The 18,882-nt window shown below is 50.7% G+C and overlaps 1 protein-coding gene across 2 annotated transcripts in view; it reads left to right on the plus strand.

The window, feature by feature from the left end:
* Positions 1 to 18,882, plus strand: part of SLC2A9 (solute carrier family 2 member 9) — a 255,656-nt gene that overhangs the window by 171,689 nt on the left and 65,085 nt on the right. For both annotated transcript variants that reach the window (XM_047855181.1, XM_047855182.1), the window contains exons 8-9: positions 329 to 516; positions 12,228 to 12,338. In XM_047855181.1, the coding sequence (XP_047711137.1) occupies positions 329 to 516; positions 12,228 to 12,338 (299 nt within the window). The remainder of the gene's footprint in view (positions 1 to 328; positions 517 to 12,227; positions 12,339 to 18,882) is intronic.

An 18,882-nucleotide genomic window follows, 5' to 3' on the forward strand; every position in this document is an offset into this window, starting at 1 on the left:
GAGGGGCAGAGCGCGAGCAGGGGAAGGGCAGAGAGAGCGGGAGACACAGAATCGGAGGCAGGCTCCAGGCTCTGAGCTGTCAGCACAGAGCCCGACGTGGGTCTCGAACTCACGAGCCACGAGATCATGACCTGAGTCGAAGTCAGGTGCTGACCTGACTGAGCCACCCAGGCGCCCCTGCTCTGTTTTTAAACAAAGGCTCGGGACTCCTCGGTTTCAAAGGCCCCTGCCAGCTCTGTCCCTGACAAGGCGTGTGTCTGGGTGGTGGGACCGTCCACTGCAAACATCCTAATCCCTCCTGAAAGTCTGTGATGGTCCCTGTGTGCAGCCTTCCGAACCTTCCTGGGCAAAGAGGATGTCTCCCGAGAGGTGGAGGAGGTCCTGGCAGAGAGCCGCTTGCAGAGGAACATCCACCTGGTATCCGTGCTGGAGCTGCTGCGGAGTCCCTTCGTCCGCTGGCAGGTCATCACTGTGGTCGTCACCATGGCCAGCTACCAGCTCTGCGGTCTCAACGCGGTGAGCGTCCCTGCGCAAAGGGCGGTACCAGGGGGAGGTGACCGGGGGGGGGGGAGGGTGTCAGGGCTCGGGCCTCGGTGCCTGGATCCGGTCCTGGCTCTGCCACCTACACTGGCTCTGCGCCATCAGGCAGTCACGTGATCTGATCGATCCTCAGTTTTGTCATCTGTAAAATGGGCTGATGTAATAACGAAAGAAAGAATCCACGCAAAGTGTTCAAAGCAGCAGCAACACAGTCACCCCTTAATAAACACCATTGTTTAATTTAGTGATCCCGAAAACTCGTGTTTCTTAATAAAGTAGGAGTTAGGAAGCTGTAAGTGAGAGATGATTTAAATAAAAGTACTCTTGGCTGGGCTGGCTTCAACATGGGACTTTGGTGTGGGAGGACCTCAGGCTTGAAAGGAAAACTTTCCCGGGGCCTGAGTTAACGTGGGCAGGGAGATCGAGCGGAGGCGGGCGGAATCTTCTGTGAAGTTCCCCAAACCCAGGACAGACGCAGCTGACCCCTTCCCTCCTGGTGGCTCTTGAGGGTAGAATCCAAGAATCCCAGGACCAGGGAGCAGGCTCGGGATCGTTATCATTGCTGCTTCTGGAAAATAATGGGTTGCATTGTGCAGTGGTGAGTGCCCCATTTACGAAGGTGTGCAAGCCAGCTGGCAGGGCAGTGTAGAGGTACTCACATAGCTCAGGAGAAGTGTGGCTGGGTCCAGAAGGAGGAAAAAGGGGCCCTTCTAAAGAGCCCCAAATAAAATAGCTCCATAAGCCCAGCATCCCCTAAAAGTTGGCATGGGAGTGTCTGGGGTATGTAGGGGGAGGTGACATGAGATGAGAGGGCGGCGTCCCTGTCCAGAGAGGGCAAGGTGACAGCATGGAAAGTTACAACCACAGTGTTTTGCCTCATTTGAACCACTCTTGATTCTATTTTTGGAAACATTGGGATGAGCTGAAATCGACTTGCAACTTACTTATTTTTACCTTTTTCCTTGGTCTGTTGAAAGCCAGCGAAGGAGGAGGTGCCGGGGCAAACGGCATGGCCTTGGACACCGCCTGCTGTTTCCTGCACTTCGCAGCTCCAGGCTCAGAGCCACCCTCCCTGTTCTGAGAAGGTAGAGAGGGAGCGTCTCCGTTTCCTCAAGCTAACATTTGGAGTCGTAAAAGCCACATATGGAATCTGTATTCAATGAGGCATTTGGAGCGAGAGCCATGACATTTCTAAACAGAATCCTCTCCTCTCCCGGGACATAAATTTCTGATTCGCGTTCCCTATAAAACTTCCTGTATAAATCCCACTAGGGTGTGTCTGTAAACCCCGCTGCATAGGCCTAGGTTGGGGAAAAACCGTGTCATCCGCTCTGGGGACCAGCGGTAGTGAGGTCTCAGCTCGGGGCGCCCCGCCCTCCTCATACTGATTGCCGTTCGTGTCTTTTTTTATTGTCGTGAGCGCATTTGACACGAGATCTACCTCCTTAGCAAACGTATAGGTGGGCACTGGAGTCTTGTTAACTGTGGGACGGGCTTTGCACAGCACATCTCCAGAGCTCCTTCGTCTTGCTTGATGGGAGCTCCGTACCGTTGTCAGCTGCCCGTTTCCTCCTCCCCCAGCCCCTGGCGACCACCACTCGCCCCGCTCTCTGCTCCTGTGAGTTTGCCTGTTTTAGACCCATCGTGTAAGTGGAAGCATGTGGTACCTGTCCTTCTGTGACCAGCCCACTTCCCTCGACGTATCGTCTACCAGGGTCACCCAGGTTGTTACAGGTTGCAGGATTTCCTTCTTTTCTTACTTTTATTTTTTTATTTTTTTGAGGCTGGCTAATATCCAGAGTACAGACATCTCTCCGAGATCCTGATTGCAATCCAGACCAAAACCCGGAAGTGGAATACTGACTCATGTGGCAGTTCGGTTTCTAATTCTTTGACGACCCCCCATACTGTTTTCCATGGTGGCTGCACAAGTTTCCATTCCCACCGACAGTGTGCAAGGGCTCCAATTTTTCCACATCGTCACTGACACTTTTTTTTTTTTTAAATAGTGGCCATCCTAACAGGTGCAAGATGGTATCTTATTGTGGTTTTGGTTTGCATTTCCCTGATGATGAGTGATGTAGAACATCTTTTCATGTGTCTGTTGGCCATCTGGAAGTCTTCTTTGGAGAAATGTCTGTTCAAGTCCTTTGCCCATTTTTAAGGGGGGGGCTGTTTGGAGGTTTGGTGGGGGGTCGGTTTGGTTTGGCTTTGCTATTGAGATGTAGGGGTTCCTCATATATTTTGGAGATTAACCCCTTATCAGATATATGGTTTGCTAATATTTTATTTCATGCTGCAGATGGCCTTTCCACTCTGTCGATTTTTTTTTTTTTTCTTTTCTGGGCAGAAGCTTTTTAGTCTGATGTAGCCAGTCTTGTTAATTTTTGCTTTTGGTGTTGTATCCAAAAAAGACCAATGCTATGAAGTTTTTCCACTACATTTTCTTCTAGGACTTTCATAGTTCTTATGTTTAAATCCTTAATCCATTTTGAGTAAAGATAAGGGTCCAATTTCATTCTTTTGTACGTGGATATCCAATTTTTCCAACACCTTTTGCCGAACTATCCTTTTCTCATTGAATGTTCTTGGCACCCTTGTCCAAGGTCAGTTGAGCATCAATGAGTTTATCTCTGGGCTCTCTGTTCTATCCCATCAGTTTGGATGCCTGTCTTTATGCCAGTATCACACTGTTTTAACTACTGTCACTTTGTAATATCTTTTGAAAAGAGGAAATGAGATGCCTCCAGTTTTGTTCATTTTCAAGATTCTTTTGGCTCTTCATTGTCTTTTATGGTTCCATATGAATTTTAGCATTTTTTTTTCTATTTCTGGAAAATATGCCATTGGGATTTTGATGGGGATGGCATGGAAGGCATTGAATCTGTAGATCATTTTGGGTGGGGTGGCCATTTGGACAATATTAAATCTTCCAGTCCATGAATGGAATATTTTTCCACTTATTTGTGTATTTAATTTCTTTCATAATGTTTTATAGTTTACAGTGTAAAAGTCTTTCATTTCCTTACTTAACTTTATTCCTAAGTATTTTTTGATGTTATTATAAATAGAATTTTTTTTTCATTTTTTTTTTAACATTTATTTATTTTTGAGAGACAGAGAGAGACTGAGCACCAGCAGTGGAGAGGCAGAGAGAGCGGGAGACACAGAATCCAAAGCAGGCTCCAGGCTCTGAGCTGTCAGCACAGAGCCCGACTCGGGGCTCAAACTCGCAAACCGTGAGATCATGATCTGAGCTGAAGTCAGACACTTAACTGACTGAGTCACCCAGGAGCTCCTAGAATTATTTTAATTTCCCTTTTGTAATTCATTGTTAGTATATAAAAACATGACTGATTTTTGTATGTTCTGTATCCTGCAACTTTACTGAATTTGATTATTAGTTTTAACAATTTGTGCGTGTGTATGTGTGTGTGTGCATGCACACGATCTTTGGGGTTTTCTACATATAAGATCATGTCATTTGCAAACAGTGATGCTTTTACTTCTTCCTTTCTGAATTGGGTGCCTTTTCTTTTTCTTGCCTAATTGCCCGGGCGAGGACCTCCAGTACTATGTTGAATAGAGGCAGCGAGAGCGGGCATCTTTGTCTCGTTCCTGATCTTAGAGGGAAGGCTCTCGGTTTGATGAGTGTGGCGATATCATAATATGATGTCAGTGGAGTAGGACGTTAGCTCTGGGCTTCTCCAGTATGGCCTTTATTATGTTGAGATAATCTTCATCTATTTCTTGCTGTTTTAGGATTATTTCTAATCTTTACGTCAGAAGTAACACTTGTAGCTTGGCATGCTGAATTTGACATAGAGCAACATGCTCTGGCCCAGTATCCAGAGGCCTGGCTTTCTGTCTCACTGTGGCCACAAACCTGCAGTGGGAAACCTAGGCCAGTCACTTCCCCTCACCCAGCCTCTGTCTGCTCAGCTGTAATAATAATAAAGCACACCTTCACTTAGCACTTAGCATGGGCCAGAAGTTGTCCCCATGGCAGTCCTGTGAGTTACACAGCACTGTTAGGCACAGAGACACTGGGAGACTTTCCCTAAGTCACATAGCTACAAATGGTAGAAAGGGGATTTGAGTCCCAGCCATTTGGGCACAAGGTTTGGCTGCTTAAGCCCTGAGCAGGGAAGGCCCCTAAGGCCCCCTCAGAGCATCCCCATATGGGACACTGGACTGTGTCCCCAGGTCATCCGTAGGCAGCCAGCGAGACAAGTCTTACCTCTTCTGTTTTACGTACAAAAGGACAAACACTGGCCAGCAGCAATCTCGGTGTCAGAGCCCAGCTGTCCTGGGCCCCGGTCCAGACTCTGCCCCTGCACCTCTTGCCCCCAAATCCAAATATTGCATGAGGCCAAGAAAGAATGCTAACACAGATGAAAATCTTGAAATGCCCTTCAAAACTTGCTTTATTCCCTTCATTGTGCCAGAAATTATTTGGGGATGTGGTCTGTGGTTTAAGACGTCACAAATACTGCTAGGTATGTCCTATTTGTCACTTTATTCCAGCCCCAAATGTCCTGCAGGAAGTGGTGCCATCCCCATTTTGTAGAGGAGGAAACTGAGGTTTACAGAGGGCCAAGGACACGCTCAGGGTCACAATAGGAGGGGTGCCCGTGCTGTCAAACTCACACGTCCTGGTTCCAGGTCTTCTGCCCTGGAGCCCCTGCCCAGGCTTGGCCAGCCCATCTCCTAAGAGCCAGGCACCTGCACTAAACCAGCAGCTCTCAGCCTCAGCACCCTGCACACTGGGGGCTGGAAAATTCCTTGTCCTGGGGCAGGTGGTGGGGGAGCTGTCCTGGGTACTACAGAATGTTCTGCGGCATCCCTGGCCTCTGCCCATTAGATGATAACCTACCCCACCAGTTGTGACAACCAAAAATGTCTTCAGATGTTGCCAAATGTCCCCTGGGGTAAAATTGCCCCCAGTGGAGAATTACTGGGTTAAACCAACGTTACAAATTGCTCAGTACATTTTTGCTAACAGAATCAATGAATAGATTCCACAAAGCTTAGAAATCAGGCTAAACTTGGATTTAACATTTAATTGTTTCTAAATTCCTTTTCAGCACTGGATTCTTTTTTCCTCCTTCTCACAATGGCTTTCAAATTCCCTCCTCTAAAATTAGACTTAAATCCTTCATTTTATGCAGCTGCCTTCTTCCTGAACAGTTTGTTGCATGAAAACCAGACTTGTGTGTGAATGTTCAGTCTCTCACCAGCAAGGAGCCTCCTGGTTACAGACTCCCTCCCCTTCCCTGGGGTGGTCACAGCAGCTCCTACACCCACAGCTGTCCCTCCCCTCCCCGTGACTGTCCTCGTGAGGGAAGGCCACCTCTCATGGTCCCTGGGTCTCCAGCACCCAGAACTGCCCATGGCACATGGGAGGCACCTGAACACTGGGAGAGAGTGGGGAGAGGTGAGAAGAACAGGGGCAGGGAGGGGGCTGCTTCCATCAAATGCTTGGGTTGAGAATTGGACCGACGCCATTGTCACACCTGCTGCAGGAAAACCAGTTTTCTTGAGACTTCCTGAATGTTTTGGAATACCCAGGATTATAGTATCGTTATCGACACCTGGGGTTGCCCTTCCTTCCTCTGGACTCCTTCCCTCTTGAACAGAGGAAGCCAATCATACCGACTCATCTGGGCCTCGGTTTCCTATTATGAAAACGGGGGATATTAATGCTCAGTCTGCAGAGCTTCTGTGGGGGGTGATAGGAAGTTATGTACATGGAACATGTCACAGATGGTAACCGTTGAGCTTACGTTCCATCTCCCCTCCCCTTGCCCTTATCAGCAAGACTGTTTCTAACGCCGTGTTCTTCCCTCTCTCGATGGCACTCTTTTGCAAACTTGGCTGCTCCCACCATGCGGTCTTGGCTGGGAAACAAGGCGCTGGAGCTTGTTAGAAATGGACGCAAAACAAGAGTGGAGAGGCTCAGGGCGCAGGCTGCAAATTAGCCTGGTGATGCCCATTCTGGACCCTCGGTGGCGTTTCATGGCCTCCCGGGTTGGTCCACTCGGCGGGTGCCCAAGCGTCACAGCGTTCCCGGGCAGCTCTGTGTCCCTCGGGTCTGTCACCTGTACAACTGCTGTGTAACGCCTCCCTTTGCTGCTACACCAGATTTGTGAGGGCAAGGACACGTGTGTGCTGTTCCCCTGTGTGGTGCACCTGCCGTGCCTGACAGAGCACCAGACGTCCCCTCCATAAAGAACCAAATGGCAGGGAGGCAAGGCTGGGAGGGTGGAGGGAGGGAGGAAGAAGGCCTTAGAGACATGATGCCTTCCCCCGGGGGAGCCCGGAGCCCTCTGATGGTCTGTCTCCTTTGTCGACCCATCGTCAGGAACGCTGCAGGCCAAATCCTGTCTTGCACAAAACTTCTAATCACAGGTTGAGAAGCATTGTAAATAGCTTTTGTTTTTGAAGTTTCTTCCCAAATAACGTCGTAATTCAAATTAGAAGGATTGAATGTTCTGTTACCTCCGTAACTGAGACCCTTCACTGAAAGGATTTGCGATGTCCCCAGATGGGGAGAATGCTGCACGGAGGCCCTTTGCGTGGCTGCCCCAGCATTCTGGTCAAGAGGACATGTCCTGGAGTCCGTGGTGTTCAACCCCCAGCTCTGAACTTGCAGGCTAAGGGGAAAGTTGCCACGACTGCTCCGTGCCTCAGTTTCCCCAGCTGTAAAGTGCCCCCCCCCCATATGATGGCAGGAAGATGGACGAAAGGATGTCTATAAAGTTCTCAGCACAGAGCTGCCCTGCCCTGAGACCCCGGGCGCCTGGGTTCCAGCCCACACCCCCACCTCCCAGCCCTGGAACCCAGGTTAGAAGCTTAACCCCTCTGCCCTTGGTCACTGAGATGTGACTGGGGACATGACTCAAAGGCGGTATCAGCTGGTTGAGGGCTGGGTCAGGGTGGGGTTATGTTTTTACCTGTAAAGGAAGGAGCAAGATAGGAAATCCAACACTCTTAGAAAAGCTTTTACAAGCTAGCATGTTCTGGCCACCCTTAAAATTTGAGTCCTTATTTCGTATCTTTCTGGATTTCCAAATAGAAAGAGTGAGGGGATTGGGAGGAAGCCCCTCCTTGCTGAGTGCTGGAGGCGCCCCATCAGGTCATCCAGCGATGCTCATCAGGGTGTGAAGTGGCCCAGGAGAGGCGGGGGAGTCACTCGCTCATTCCTGCACATCCATGGTCAGGTCCAAGGGGCCCTGATGGCAACGAGCGGTGACACTTGAGCTCTGGATGCACCAGCTCTGCGAAGACTGGGGTCTGGGCTCTAGAATTCTCTGGAGAGCAGGGGGTCTGCTTCTCTTTGCTGCAGAGCATGTTGTTATCCTTTCCCAGGATGCACCTGCTCCCTTCCAGCCCCCGATGGAACCCCCACCCCATTCCACCTCAGGAGGGCAAGCAGAGGCAGCAGAGAGCAGGAAAGGGTTGGAAGGACCTGAGCCCACATCCCAGCTCTGCCACTCTTGGCCGTGTAGCCCTCACTGGGCCGAGCCTCACTTTCCTCATCTGTTAAATGGGGGCAAGACACCTACCCCACTGGGTTGTGTGAGGATGGAATTAGAACACGTAGATGATAGATTTGGGGGTACAATATATGAGCCTTTTCTCCCCTCTGAAATTCAGAGCAGGTCAGAGAGATTGGCACAGGAATCGGATAGATGGGGATCACAATGTCTCCTCTACTCCAGGTGGAGCAGGATTAGAGGTTGTGACCCCAGAAGTTGCCATGAATTCTGCATTCCCAGATTCAAGGCACCTCCCCAGTCAACAGGAAGAGGAAGCAACCCCAGCCCCAACTCCACGGGTCCCTCCCTGCATGGACAGAGCAGAGGGGACACAAGCTTCCCGCGGGTGCACAGAGAGCCCAGCGGGGGCGCATGTGAGCACATGAGTGTTTCCTTCCAAGGGCCCTTCATTCCTTATGTGATTCCTTGTCCCTTGGGCTGAGAGACAGTCGTGTTCGTGAAGGGAAAGGAGGTCCCTGCCCTACAGTAGGTCCAGCACTGGTGCCATCCCTGGGAGCTAGTGTTCAGTAAACGACGAGATGTCCTTTGTCTTCTATCCTTCAGCGTAGATCCCGTGCGTCACCATTGGTGGAGACAACCTGTGTGTTGACAGCTCTCTTTCTCTCTCTGACCTCTGCTCCCACCTTTGCGCCTTCTCTCTCTGAACTCCGTCCTATAAGGACCCTCATGACTCCATTTCCAGCTCACCTAGATAATCCAGGATAACTTCCCCTTGTCAGGACCCCTAAACTTAACCACATCTTCAGAGCTCCTGTGCCAGGTAGTGTAACATATTCACAGGCTCCTGGGATTGGGACACAGACATGTTTGGGGGAGCCACTGTTTGGTGACCACCCCCTGCGAGCACGTGTTGAGCCCATACTCTGCCAGAATCGCCTTGTTCCGGGCAAAGGCAAATCAGGTGGTTTCTTGTTCCTGAAGGGTTAGCCAGAGAGATGGGTTAAAACGCCTCTCTCAGGAGGAGGCCAGCTGCAGGCAGGGCCCTGGGCATATATGGGATTCCGGGGGAGATGATGGCTAGAGGAGGCATTTCCAGTTAGCCAGCTGCGCTAACAGCCCAGCAAAGCCCGTGCAGCAGGAAGGACTGTGGGGCAGGAAGGGAACAGGCCTGGGTCTGCACTCTGCTCTGGTGCGACGGGCTGTGTGTGGTCTCTCTGACCACACTGTCACCTGCACAAGCTGTTGAGAGAGTTGAACGTGATTATGGTGCTATGCTTTGTCTCTAACACGCAGTGTCGGGAGTTAAGGAGGAGGGCTTTGGGGCATCCGAGGCAGGCAGTCAGGAGGCCTGCGCCCCCCTCTCCAGGCTGCAAAGCAGACCCTGAAGTACTTCCTCCCCAAGCCATGCGCACGACTGTGACATGTTTCTTCACCAAAGAACAGTGGTGTCTCAGGGGAGACCTGGAAATCTTCTGGAATGATACCCACCGTCTGTTGTACACCAGCTCTAGAAAAGACGCTTTACTTCATCACTTTACAGCTTGTTTGCAACCACCCTGAAAGCCAGATCTTTTTTCCCTTCTTTAGAGACGCATAGTCACTTGCCTACAGACCCACAGTTCACCAGGGGCCGCGCTGGGGTCAGGTCCGGTACGCAGGCCTCCAGATTGCTGTCCTTCCAGTCCTTCTCTGGGGGAGGAGACAGTCGGCCACCTGAGAACCTGACTATGTCAAGGATGAGGTCAACACAAAGCACCCTCCACGAGAGGGTTTGCTGTGGGACACGCTCCACCTTTCCTGGTACTTCTGGGTCGTCCGACGCCCTCAAACTGCCTGATCAGATAAACCTCAGTGCAGGAAGATAAACCTCAGAGGCCGTTACCTTCCTGCTCTGGAAGGTGATTCAGGGGGAGAGCAATGGCTTTGGGAGCCAGCACGAAGATGCGCAGACCTCACCCCCCACCCCACCCCCGCACCCCTCCAGGGACGGGGCCAGCCCAGGAGGAACACCTCACAGGCCCTGGACTGGGGGAGGTGGTCCTCAGGGCCGATTTCTGCCTATCAACGAATAGGTACATTTATATATGAAATGACTCCCCACCTTGAGCTTGTAATTTTATGCAAATGATTCCCTTTGCTAACGTTTAACCCCCTCTGGGGAAGCCGGAGGCTACAGGGGGAATTGGAAGCAGGGAAGGGGGTTGCAGGGGGTGTGAGAAGCCAGGAAGGAGACCCCGGGGCAAGCCGGGCACCGCTTCTGCGGGAGAACACAAATCCAGCGGGGTCCGAGGCTGGCAGCTCTAGGGTCCAGACTGAGGCTGAGAATACCGTGATGTCCGCATGGTCGCCGGGGGATGGAAGGGGCCATGGAGCCTTGGCTGTCAGAAATCAGTGACTTTGGGTAAAGGCGTTTCTGCTCCTCTCATCCAGCCCTGCAGATCTGCTGGGGGTCACAGTGAACCTTCAAAAGGGAGTGGAGATCATACAAACAAATCCAGCGAGGACTGAGGCTTTCTGGAATAATTTTGGCTTCTGTCACAGCCCCAAGAGCTATAGGAACTAATGAATTTATCAGGAGCCACGTGTGTACTCTGTGAATGTGAAAGCAAAAGTAGAATCTAAAATTCTAATTTCTCAGCTCAGTCAAGTGCGAGCAGGCACAGGGGAGAGGGTCCTTGTCTTACGGGAGCATTGAAACGCATTTCGCCCAGAGATGCATCAAGTCCCACAAACTCACAGAAACGCATGCGGTCCTTTTTACTGGGCTCTGAGCGTTGCCTGTAACTTTATGAAGAATTACTCCTGTCGCTAAAACATAATCCATCTGCACATATGGGTGCAGGTCCTAAATTCTGTCTTCTCCCCCGAGGCACGAAATTTTTTTTGGTAAACAAATGCTGGTAACAAGACAAATCTGTAGAAACAAGAGCTCTTTCCAAACACAAAGTAAGAGGCTGCGCTCGGGCCTGACAAGTTATAGCCAGAGCTCTAATGTTTCTTAATAACGATCAGTGTGTCAATGCTTCTGAGGCCCTTCACACAGTGGGTTTCCCCGTCAGATGTCATGGAAAGGACAGCACGGGTTTCTGTCCTCTAGCAAACCCTTGCTCTTTGAGGAACGGTTGGGATTGGGAGAACACAAATGACCCGTGTCCAGCCCCTGGACCCAAAACTTTAATAATGAGCAGTGACAATTCTTACCCAATTCCTGATACCCTCTCCTCTTTGAGGAGGAGAAGGAAGCCCAGCAGGACAGAGGTCATTGCTTGAGGTCACACAGCCACCTCAGCATGGAGCCAGGTCTCCAACCTCCAGACAGTGATTGTCGGAGGTCCCGTGAGTGTCTCGTTAGGATTAGGTTTGGTCTCCAGTGGCAGAAACCCCCACACATGAGGGAAGTTGGGAGGGGTGGCCCAGCCGTCCCAGGACCACGCATCCTGCTTTGCCCAGGGCGTCCAGATTTGTGTCTGTTGTCCTAGACTAATTATTAACAGTCTCAAAAGTGCCGAGATTTGGCTAGTAAATTACAGCATCGCTCTAAGTGAGTGACGACACAGGCTTCTTTGAACCTCGCACTCTAGCCTCTGAACAGGTGGCTTGCATTTCAAAGCAGGGGCTCCATGTGTAGGTTTGTAAGTTGTGTGTTACACAACCCTTAGGAGCGCCATTCACATTGTCCCCATTATAGATTTACTGTGACGGTTTTCTAGCAGTTGACATTAAAGCATCTTGTGGATCAGGGACCTTTTGTGTTTCTCACAGAGTTGCCATGGGGGCTAATAGCAGTGCTATCCTGTCACCTAGTGATCCAAGAAGGCTGCTGAAGCTCCAGCCATCACATTCACCATCTTGGCAGCAGAAGGGAGGAAGGGCAAAAAATGGGATCACACGTCCTTGATGGAAAGCTCATTTTAAGGAGACTTCCAAGAAGCCTCACCAACATTTCTGTTCCTATCTCATTGCCACCATCGGCTGAGCACGTGTTGCCCCCAGTGTGGTAGTTCTGTTAGTGATGAACAAAGGGGAGAGGAGGGAGCAGGAATAAAACACATAGTTGGCCACATCATACAGCTCCACTCTGGATGCAGCTGTGAATCTCAGAGACCACCTTGGACCTGAACTTAATTTGGGAAATAGATGCCTTTCACTGACTCTCCTCCCTTGTTTTTCTTCTCTTTGTTATAGATTTGGTTCTACACCAATAGCATCTTTGGGACAGCTGGGGTCCCTCCGGAAAAGATCCCATACATCACCTTGAGCACCGGTGGCATTGAGACTTTGGCCGCCATCTTCTCTGTAAGTGAACTGACCGGTTATTCCTGAGAACGTCATAGGGGGTGCATAGCGCTGTGGGGACCCCCAGACCATAAATGTGCTGGCCTTTAAAGGAGCATGTCCTTTGTCTCTCCAAAGTTACCTGAATTTTAGGAGTTTATCATGCAACTCATGATGTTTTACCTGTCTAGAGAATATTCTCATCTATATTTTGCTCCCCTGTTATCTTTCTTTTAATAAATAGCTCCCGGGGCGCCTGGGTGGCGCAGTCGGTTGAGCGTCCGACTTCAGCCAGGTCACGATCTCGCGGTCCGTGGGTTCGAGCCCCGCGTCGGGCTCTGGGCTGATGGCTCAGAGCCTGGAGCCTGTTTCCGATTCTGTGTCTCCCTCTCTCTCTGCCCCTCCCCCGTTCATGCTCTGTCTCTCTCTGTCCCAAAAATAAATAAACGTTGAAAATAAATAAATAAATAAATAAATAAATAGCTCCCTTCTTAGAACTCTCACCTGGTCACAGATGATACAGTGTGATCAACACCCAGTGGAAAGAGCCATTTCTCCCTGAGGGTCCAAGCGAGAGTCCCTGTGAGCCTCGGGTCCATTGCCATGACTTTAAAAGTGTTTCTAAAGCATTAGCTGTCACCTTTGTACCCCAAACATGTAGGACTTTGGAGAGAAAAGAAAGGAGAAAAGACATTCCCGTCGATCAGTGTAACAGAGAGTGACTTTATAATAAGCAAAGGGGACGCTGGGATGGTTCAGTCAGTTAAGCATCTGACTCTTGATTCGTCTCAAGTTGTGACCTCGTGGTTTGTGGGATGGAGCCCCCGCTTTGGGTTCTGTGCTGACAGCATGGAGCCTGTGTGTAATTCTCTCTCCCTCTCTCTCTGCCCTGTCCCCATTTGTGGTCTCTTTCCCTCTCCCTCTCCCTCTCTCTCTCTCTCAAAAATAAATGAATAAACATTTTTAAAAAAGAGTTTAACAAGAAGCAAAAGTGTCCAAAAGAAGACACAGAACTCATCACTGTCAACCTCAAAGATGCACAATAAACACACTGTAGGGAGGAAGTTGGCAATTTCACAATTTAGCAGAAACCGCACAGGCCTGGCAATCAGACCAAACTAGGCTTGAGTCCTGGTTCTGGAACTTCTTGGCCGTGTGATGCTAGACAATGCTTTCAACCTGTCTGAGCTTCGGTTTCCCCTTTGATGAGCTGTCGGATTCTCTTCTACCTTGTTGGGGTGAGGTCCGTGCCTCACATTTTGGGCACGTAGTGCACGATGGGGCTCGCTTCCAAAGGACAGAGAGGAGGCGGGGGAATCAGAGTGAGGTTCTCTGACCTTAATGGAGAAGCTCATTTATTTCCACTCGCGTGCACCGACTTCTGCTGGCAGGATTGACCTCTGCAAACAGGCAGAGGCTCCCAGTGGCACTTCTGACTCACTTCTAACAGAACGCTACTTTGCTCCTTGCTCTCAATGGGCATCCTAACAAGATGCTTCTAAAAATGGACGTCAGGAAAGCGTTGAGGACTGATGTTCTGTCTCCCTCTGCTTTCTCCCATGGCCTTGTTCTTAGAGGAAAATACCTCACTGCTTCACAATCTGGGAGTTACACAAAATTCTCCTTTTGAGTTTCAGACTCCCTCCCCAGTCTGTGGCTGTCAGTGTTTACAGTGATCCGTGAAAAAGCACAGTCAGTCTAGAATGATAATGATAGGAAGTTACAGGGTTGGTTTTGGGAGTTTTTTGGTTAAGTATTTTGTTGTTGTCAGAAATCAGCATGAGCTCATTAAGGTAAATTTGTAGAATTCAGAAAAATAGAAAGAACCGAAGAAGAGATCCACAATCATACGACCCAAGGACCTTTGGTAAAATCTCCCCTTGGCCTTTCTGTGCACAGGTGGATGTTCTGTTCTTACATGTAGTAATCCTGCTTTTGTTCACATAACCTCATGCCAGAATTGCTTTCTGGTTTCCTTTCCATTTTCTTGTCTGAGAAACGTTTTGTTGGAGTGTAAGGTGTATACAGAAAAGCATGCTGATCGTCGCCCCTGGGAATTAACGCTGGTTGTGGCTCTTCAGAAGTCGACGGTACCGTCCGTGCCCCAACTGCTGTCTGTGGGGCTGGGGCTGTTGGGTGTCCCCCTTCGGAGCCTGGACGGCAGAGCCTGGATTCTGACCCCAGCTCCGTTCCTTTTGAGCTGCGTGACCCTGGCGAAGTTATTCAACAGCTCTGTGACTCGGTTTCCTCATTTCTTTAACAAGGACGTTGCCCTTGCCTTATAGAGATGGGGTCAGGATTGAACAGGTGAATACATGCCAGCGGTGCCTGGCAAACGGTGTGGGCTCACAGAGCCTTAAGTACCCCATTTGTCAACACTTGTCATCTCAAGTAAGGCTGTGATGAACACGCCTGCAGAGAGCAGGGTTTTACGAGGACTCTCGCGATCTTCTGATAGGTGAGGAAACCAAGTCCCAAAGAGCTGGCTTGCTCAGGATCGCACAGCCAGTAGGGAGTGGGGAGAGCTGGCATGGAGGGCCCCCGCTGCGCCCCAGGACCCGGAAGTGCTTTACCTGGGATCTCAGGAACGCTCACTCACATCACTCCTCAAAGTCAGGTGGTCGCCCTGGTTCGAAAGAGGAGCAGAGAGAGTAACGATGCCTCCAGCCCCGTCTCCCTGACCCCACGTGCCCTCCTTCCGGTGCCCTCTCTCTGGCCCGTGGATCATCTTCACTAAAAGCTGACAGTATTTGACAGAGCATTTCTTGGAAGTGCTAATCGCAGGAAGGAGGGAAAGTGACTTCCCCCTCCTGGGAGAGGCAGGGGTCAGACTGGGAGTCTGCCTGCCTCCTGCCTTCAAGTGTGGATCATGGTGGGTCGTGGTCACGTGGCATGTGTGTTCCAGAGGAACCTCCCTGCGGGCCCTCTGTGGGGAGTGACGGCTTCATAGCCGTCACGGTAGAGTCGTTCACGCACGCATGCATCCGTTCCACAAGCAGTTCCAGCACACCCATAGCATGCTTGTGCTAGGGGGTCACCAGTGAAGTCGTCGCGTTCTAGGGAGAAAGATCCAGAAACAGACACATACCACGTGCAGCCCTGGGATGAACTCTCCTGGGAGGGCTTCCTGGAGGAGGGCCCCATGAAGGCGAGCACTGAAGGTCCAGCAGACATGAGCCCGATGATGGGAAGGGAAGTGCACTGGCAGCCTGTCGCCTGGCCCTGTGCACATGGCCCCAGTCATCTGCACCCCTCCCAGTGTGTCATCTAAAGGAAACGGAGATGCAGAAGAGTTTGTTGGGAGCAGTTCTTAACACGGTAGCGTTTAGCCTAATCTCTGGAGCACCTCGAGATTGACTCCAGCATGACACAGGGAGTCTGAGGTGGAACTCAGAAAAAGAAGGGAGAAAGAGCTAAGGCTGTAGGGCCCGGCAGCTCTGAATTCAGAGCCCAGTGACCCACCTGCAGCTGAGTGGTCTGGGGAAAATTGCCCAACATCTGTGAATTTGTTTGTCATCTTTAAAATAGACATAGCCAGGCCTGCATGTGGTAAGAATACTGTCCCCACCCCCCAAATGTCCCTGTCGTCATTCTTGGAAGCATAAGCATGTAACCTCACATAGCGGAAGAGGCTTTGCTGGTGTGGTTAAGGTACGATCTGGAGATGGGGGGTCATCCTGCACTCACCAGGTGGCCCAGTGTCATCACAAGGGTCCTTAAAAGTGAAAGAGGCAGGGTTGGGGGTCACGAGGGACAAAAGCAGATGTTGGAGTGGCAGTTGCTGTCTCTGGTAGAAGAAGGGGCCACCAGCCAAGGAGAGCTGGTGGCCTCTGGAAGCTGGAAAGGCAAGGGACGGATTCTCCCCTAGAGCCCCCAGAAGGAACACAGCCCTGCCAGCAGCTGTGATTTTTGCCCCACGAGACCCATGTTAGACTTCTGACTTCCTTCATCCGCTGAGTCTGTGCTAATCCGCTACGGCAGCCACAGGAAACTAAGCCAGCACCTTACAGAGCTGTCGTGGAGGCAGACGTCAGTGTGCATGAAGGCCACGGCAGCAGTCCTGACAGCCAATCTTCGCTAAACCCCTTGGCCTCTCCGAAGTGTTCATCGCCTTGTTTCCCAAGATACGGACGGACACTGTTTCGTCCAGCCCTGTGAGGCAGCAGCCTATCAGAAAGGACTTTCCAATTTTTCTTCTTCTTACCGAGTTTTTGACAGTCTGTTAAAATGGCTTTGGGACCCAGGACACTTGAGAAAGACATTTTTGTTCATTTGATTCGCAATTAATTTTGGCTCCTGGCACTGCTCATTGGCTTGGGCAGCTGTGAATCATTGCATCTTGCAGAAACAGCTGGTTTTCCAAATCGATTTTCTTGGCGCAGCATTAACTCTGAGCGAGCCCCCACCGTGTGTCACGCAGGCCGTGGGAGCCCGAGTGTCAGCTGACACGCGGGGCAGCAGCTTGTGGAGCCCGAGCCTCATTCCTTCGAGAAGCGGAGACTGCCTTTTCTAACCAGGGGGAGTGCAATCCACATTAAGTCATTCTTACTCAGGAATGGGCTGTGCCTAGCATTCAAGTGGGAAAAAGAATCCTCTGGTTCCCCCGCCCCCCTCTGCCTCCCAACGAACATACAGTTTCGGAATCAAAACCTTCAGAGTTCACAGCTGCATCTCGAGCCTCTGGATCTGGTGCTTGTTGGAGCAGAAAGCGGGCACTGACAACCAAGCAGGATGGTGGAGTGTTTGGGCTCCATGGGCTCATGGCCCTGAGCTCAGTCGCTGGGTGACCTTGGGCCAGTTAGTTAACCTCTCTGAGCCCCTGTTTTCTCTAAGGGAAAGTGGGGATAATACAATAAGACCTCCACAGGTCTTACCATGGGAGCTATACGGTAATTCACAGCACTTGGCATAAGACAGGTGCTCAGTAAATGTTAATTATTACTATGGGTTGAATTGTCATCCCTACAGAATTTATATGTTGAAGCTCTAACGGTACCTCAGGAGGTAGTCATTACAGGTGTAATTAGTTAAGAAAAAATCATTCTGGAATAGAGGGACCACCAATCCAATATAATTGGCATCCTTATTAAAAGGGGGAAATTTACACACACACACACACACACACACACACACACACACACACACACACACACAGCATCATGTGAATTTTGAAGGCATGCTACAGAAGGCAAGAAACTCCCAGCAGCTAGAACAACCTTGGAACAGTCTTCCCTGCACCTTCAGAGGGAGCACGGCCCTGCTGGCACCTTGATCTCTGACTCCCAGCCTCCAGAACCGTGAGAGAAGAAATGTCTGTTACTTAAACCGCATAGTTTGTGACCCTTTTGCCTGCAGCCCTAGCAAACAAGTACAGTTTTTGTTGGTCACGAGTGTTCCAGAAGAGAACCAGACAGAAGCCGTGGAAAAAGCTGAAAATGCCCTCCTGCCTTCCAAGAAAATTGGAAGATGAAACTTGGAGCCAGAGTGTTCATTCCACCAACACTCAGCAAGTGCTGGCAGGGCCCCTACTCTGTGCCCGCACAGGTGTAGGTGTGTGGGATACATCAGTGGACAAAGGAGACAAAAGCCCTTGCCCAGGAGAAGGAGAGCTCCTAGTCGGGGGACAGACCGGGAACAGCAGTGTGAACTAAGTCAAGTGTCTGGTGGCTGATACAGGAAAGGATGCGGTGAGACGCGTTGGTGCAGGTTGAGGGGGGCTGAGAAGTGGGGCAGGTTGCTGGAGTGCATTGTGGTCAGGCTCAAGGGATGAGGGTGCTGTCCAGATAGCCAGGTCGGAGGACGGATTAGACGGATTAATTCGGGTGGGTGGGTCTGTAGGGTGGGCAGGCCATCCATCGGGAGCCGTGACCTTCAGTGGAGAGACACAGCCAGCCAAAATGTGCCTGGAGAAAGGGAGCCAGGAACCAACACCCTGGCCCCCCATTCTCTTCCCTCCTGATTTCTTCCTTTTCCCTCCCCCTCCCCCTTCCTTTTCCCCTTCCCCTTTTTTGCCTATTTATTTTTGAGAGAAAGAGAGCATGAGCACAAGCAGGAGAGGGGCAGAGAGAGAGAGAGGGAAAAACAGAATCTGAAGCAGGCTCCAGGCTCTGAATATCAGTATAGAGCCTGACTCAGGGCTCGAGTCCATGAACTGTGACATCATGACCTGAACAGAAGTCAGATGCTCTATTCTTTTCTTTTCTTTTCTTTTCTTTTCTTTTCTTTTCTTTTCTTTTCCTCTTCTTTTCTCTTTTCCTTTCCTTTCTTTTCTTTTCTCTTCTCTCCTTTTCTCTTCTCTCCTCTCCTTTTCTTCTGTCCTCTCCCCTCCCCTGTCCTCCTCCTCCCCACCCTTCCCCCTCCTCTCCACTCCCCTTCCTTTTCCCCTCCCCCAAGGACAGCCCTTCCTCTTCTGGAGGCCAACAGTGGCCCCTGCGCTCAGGAACACATCAAGCCAGGCAGAGACTGACTTCATGGGAAGAGCAGAGCAGAAGAGGCCTGGCCTGGAAGGACAGGAAGAACAGGGCCTCCCTTAGGATCTTGTCGAGGAATGAACCCTTACAGGGCT

Source organism: Prionailurus viverrinus, chromosome B1 (genome assembly GCF_022837055.1).
Source record: "Prionailurus viverrinus isolate Anna chromosome B1, UM_Priviv_1.0, whole genome shotgun sequence".
Classification (NCBI taxonomy): Eukaryota; Metazoa; Chordata; class Mammalia; order Carnivora; family Felidae; genus Prionailurus; species Prionailurus viverrinus.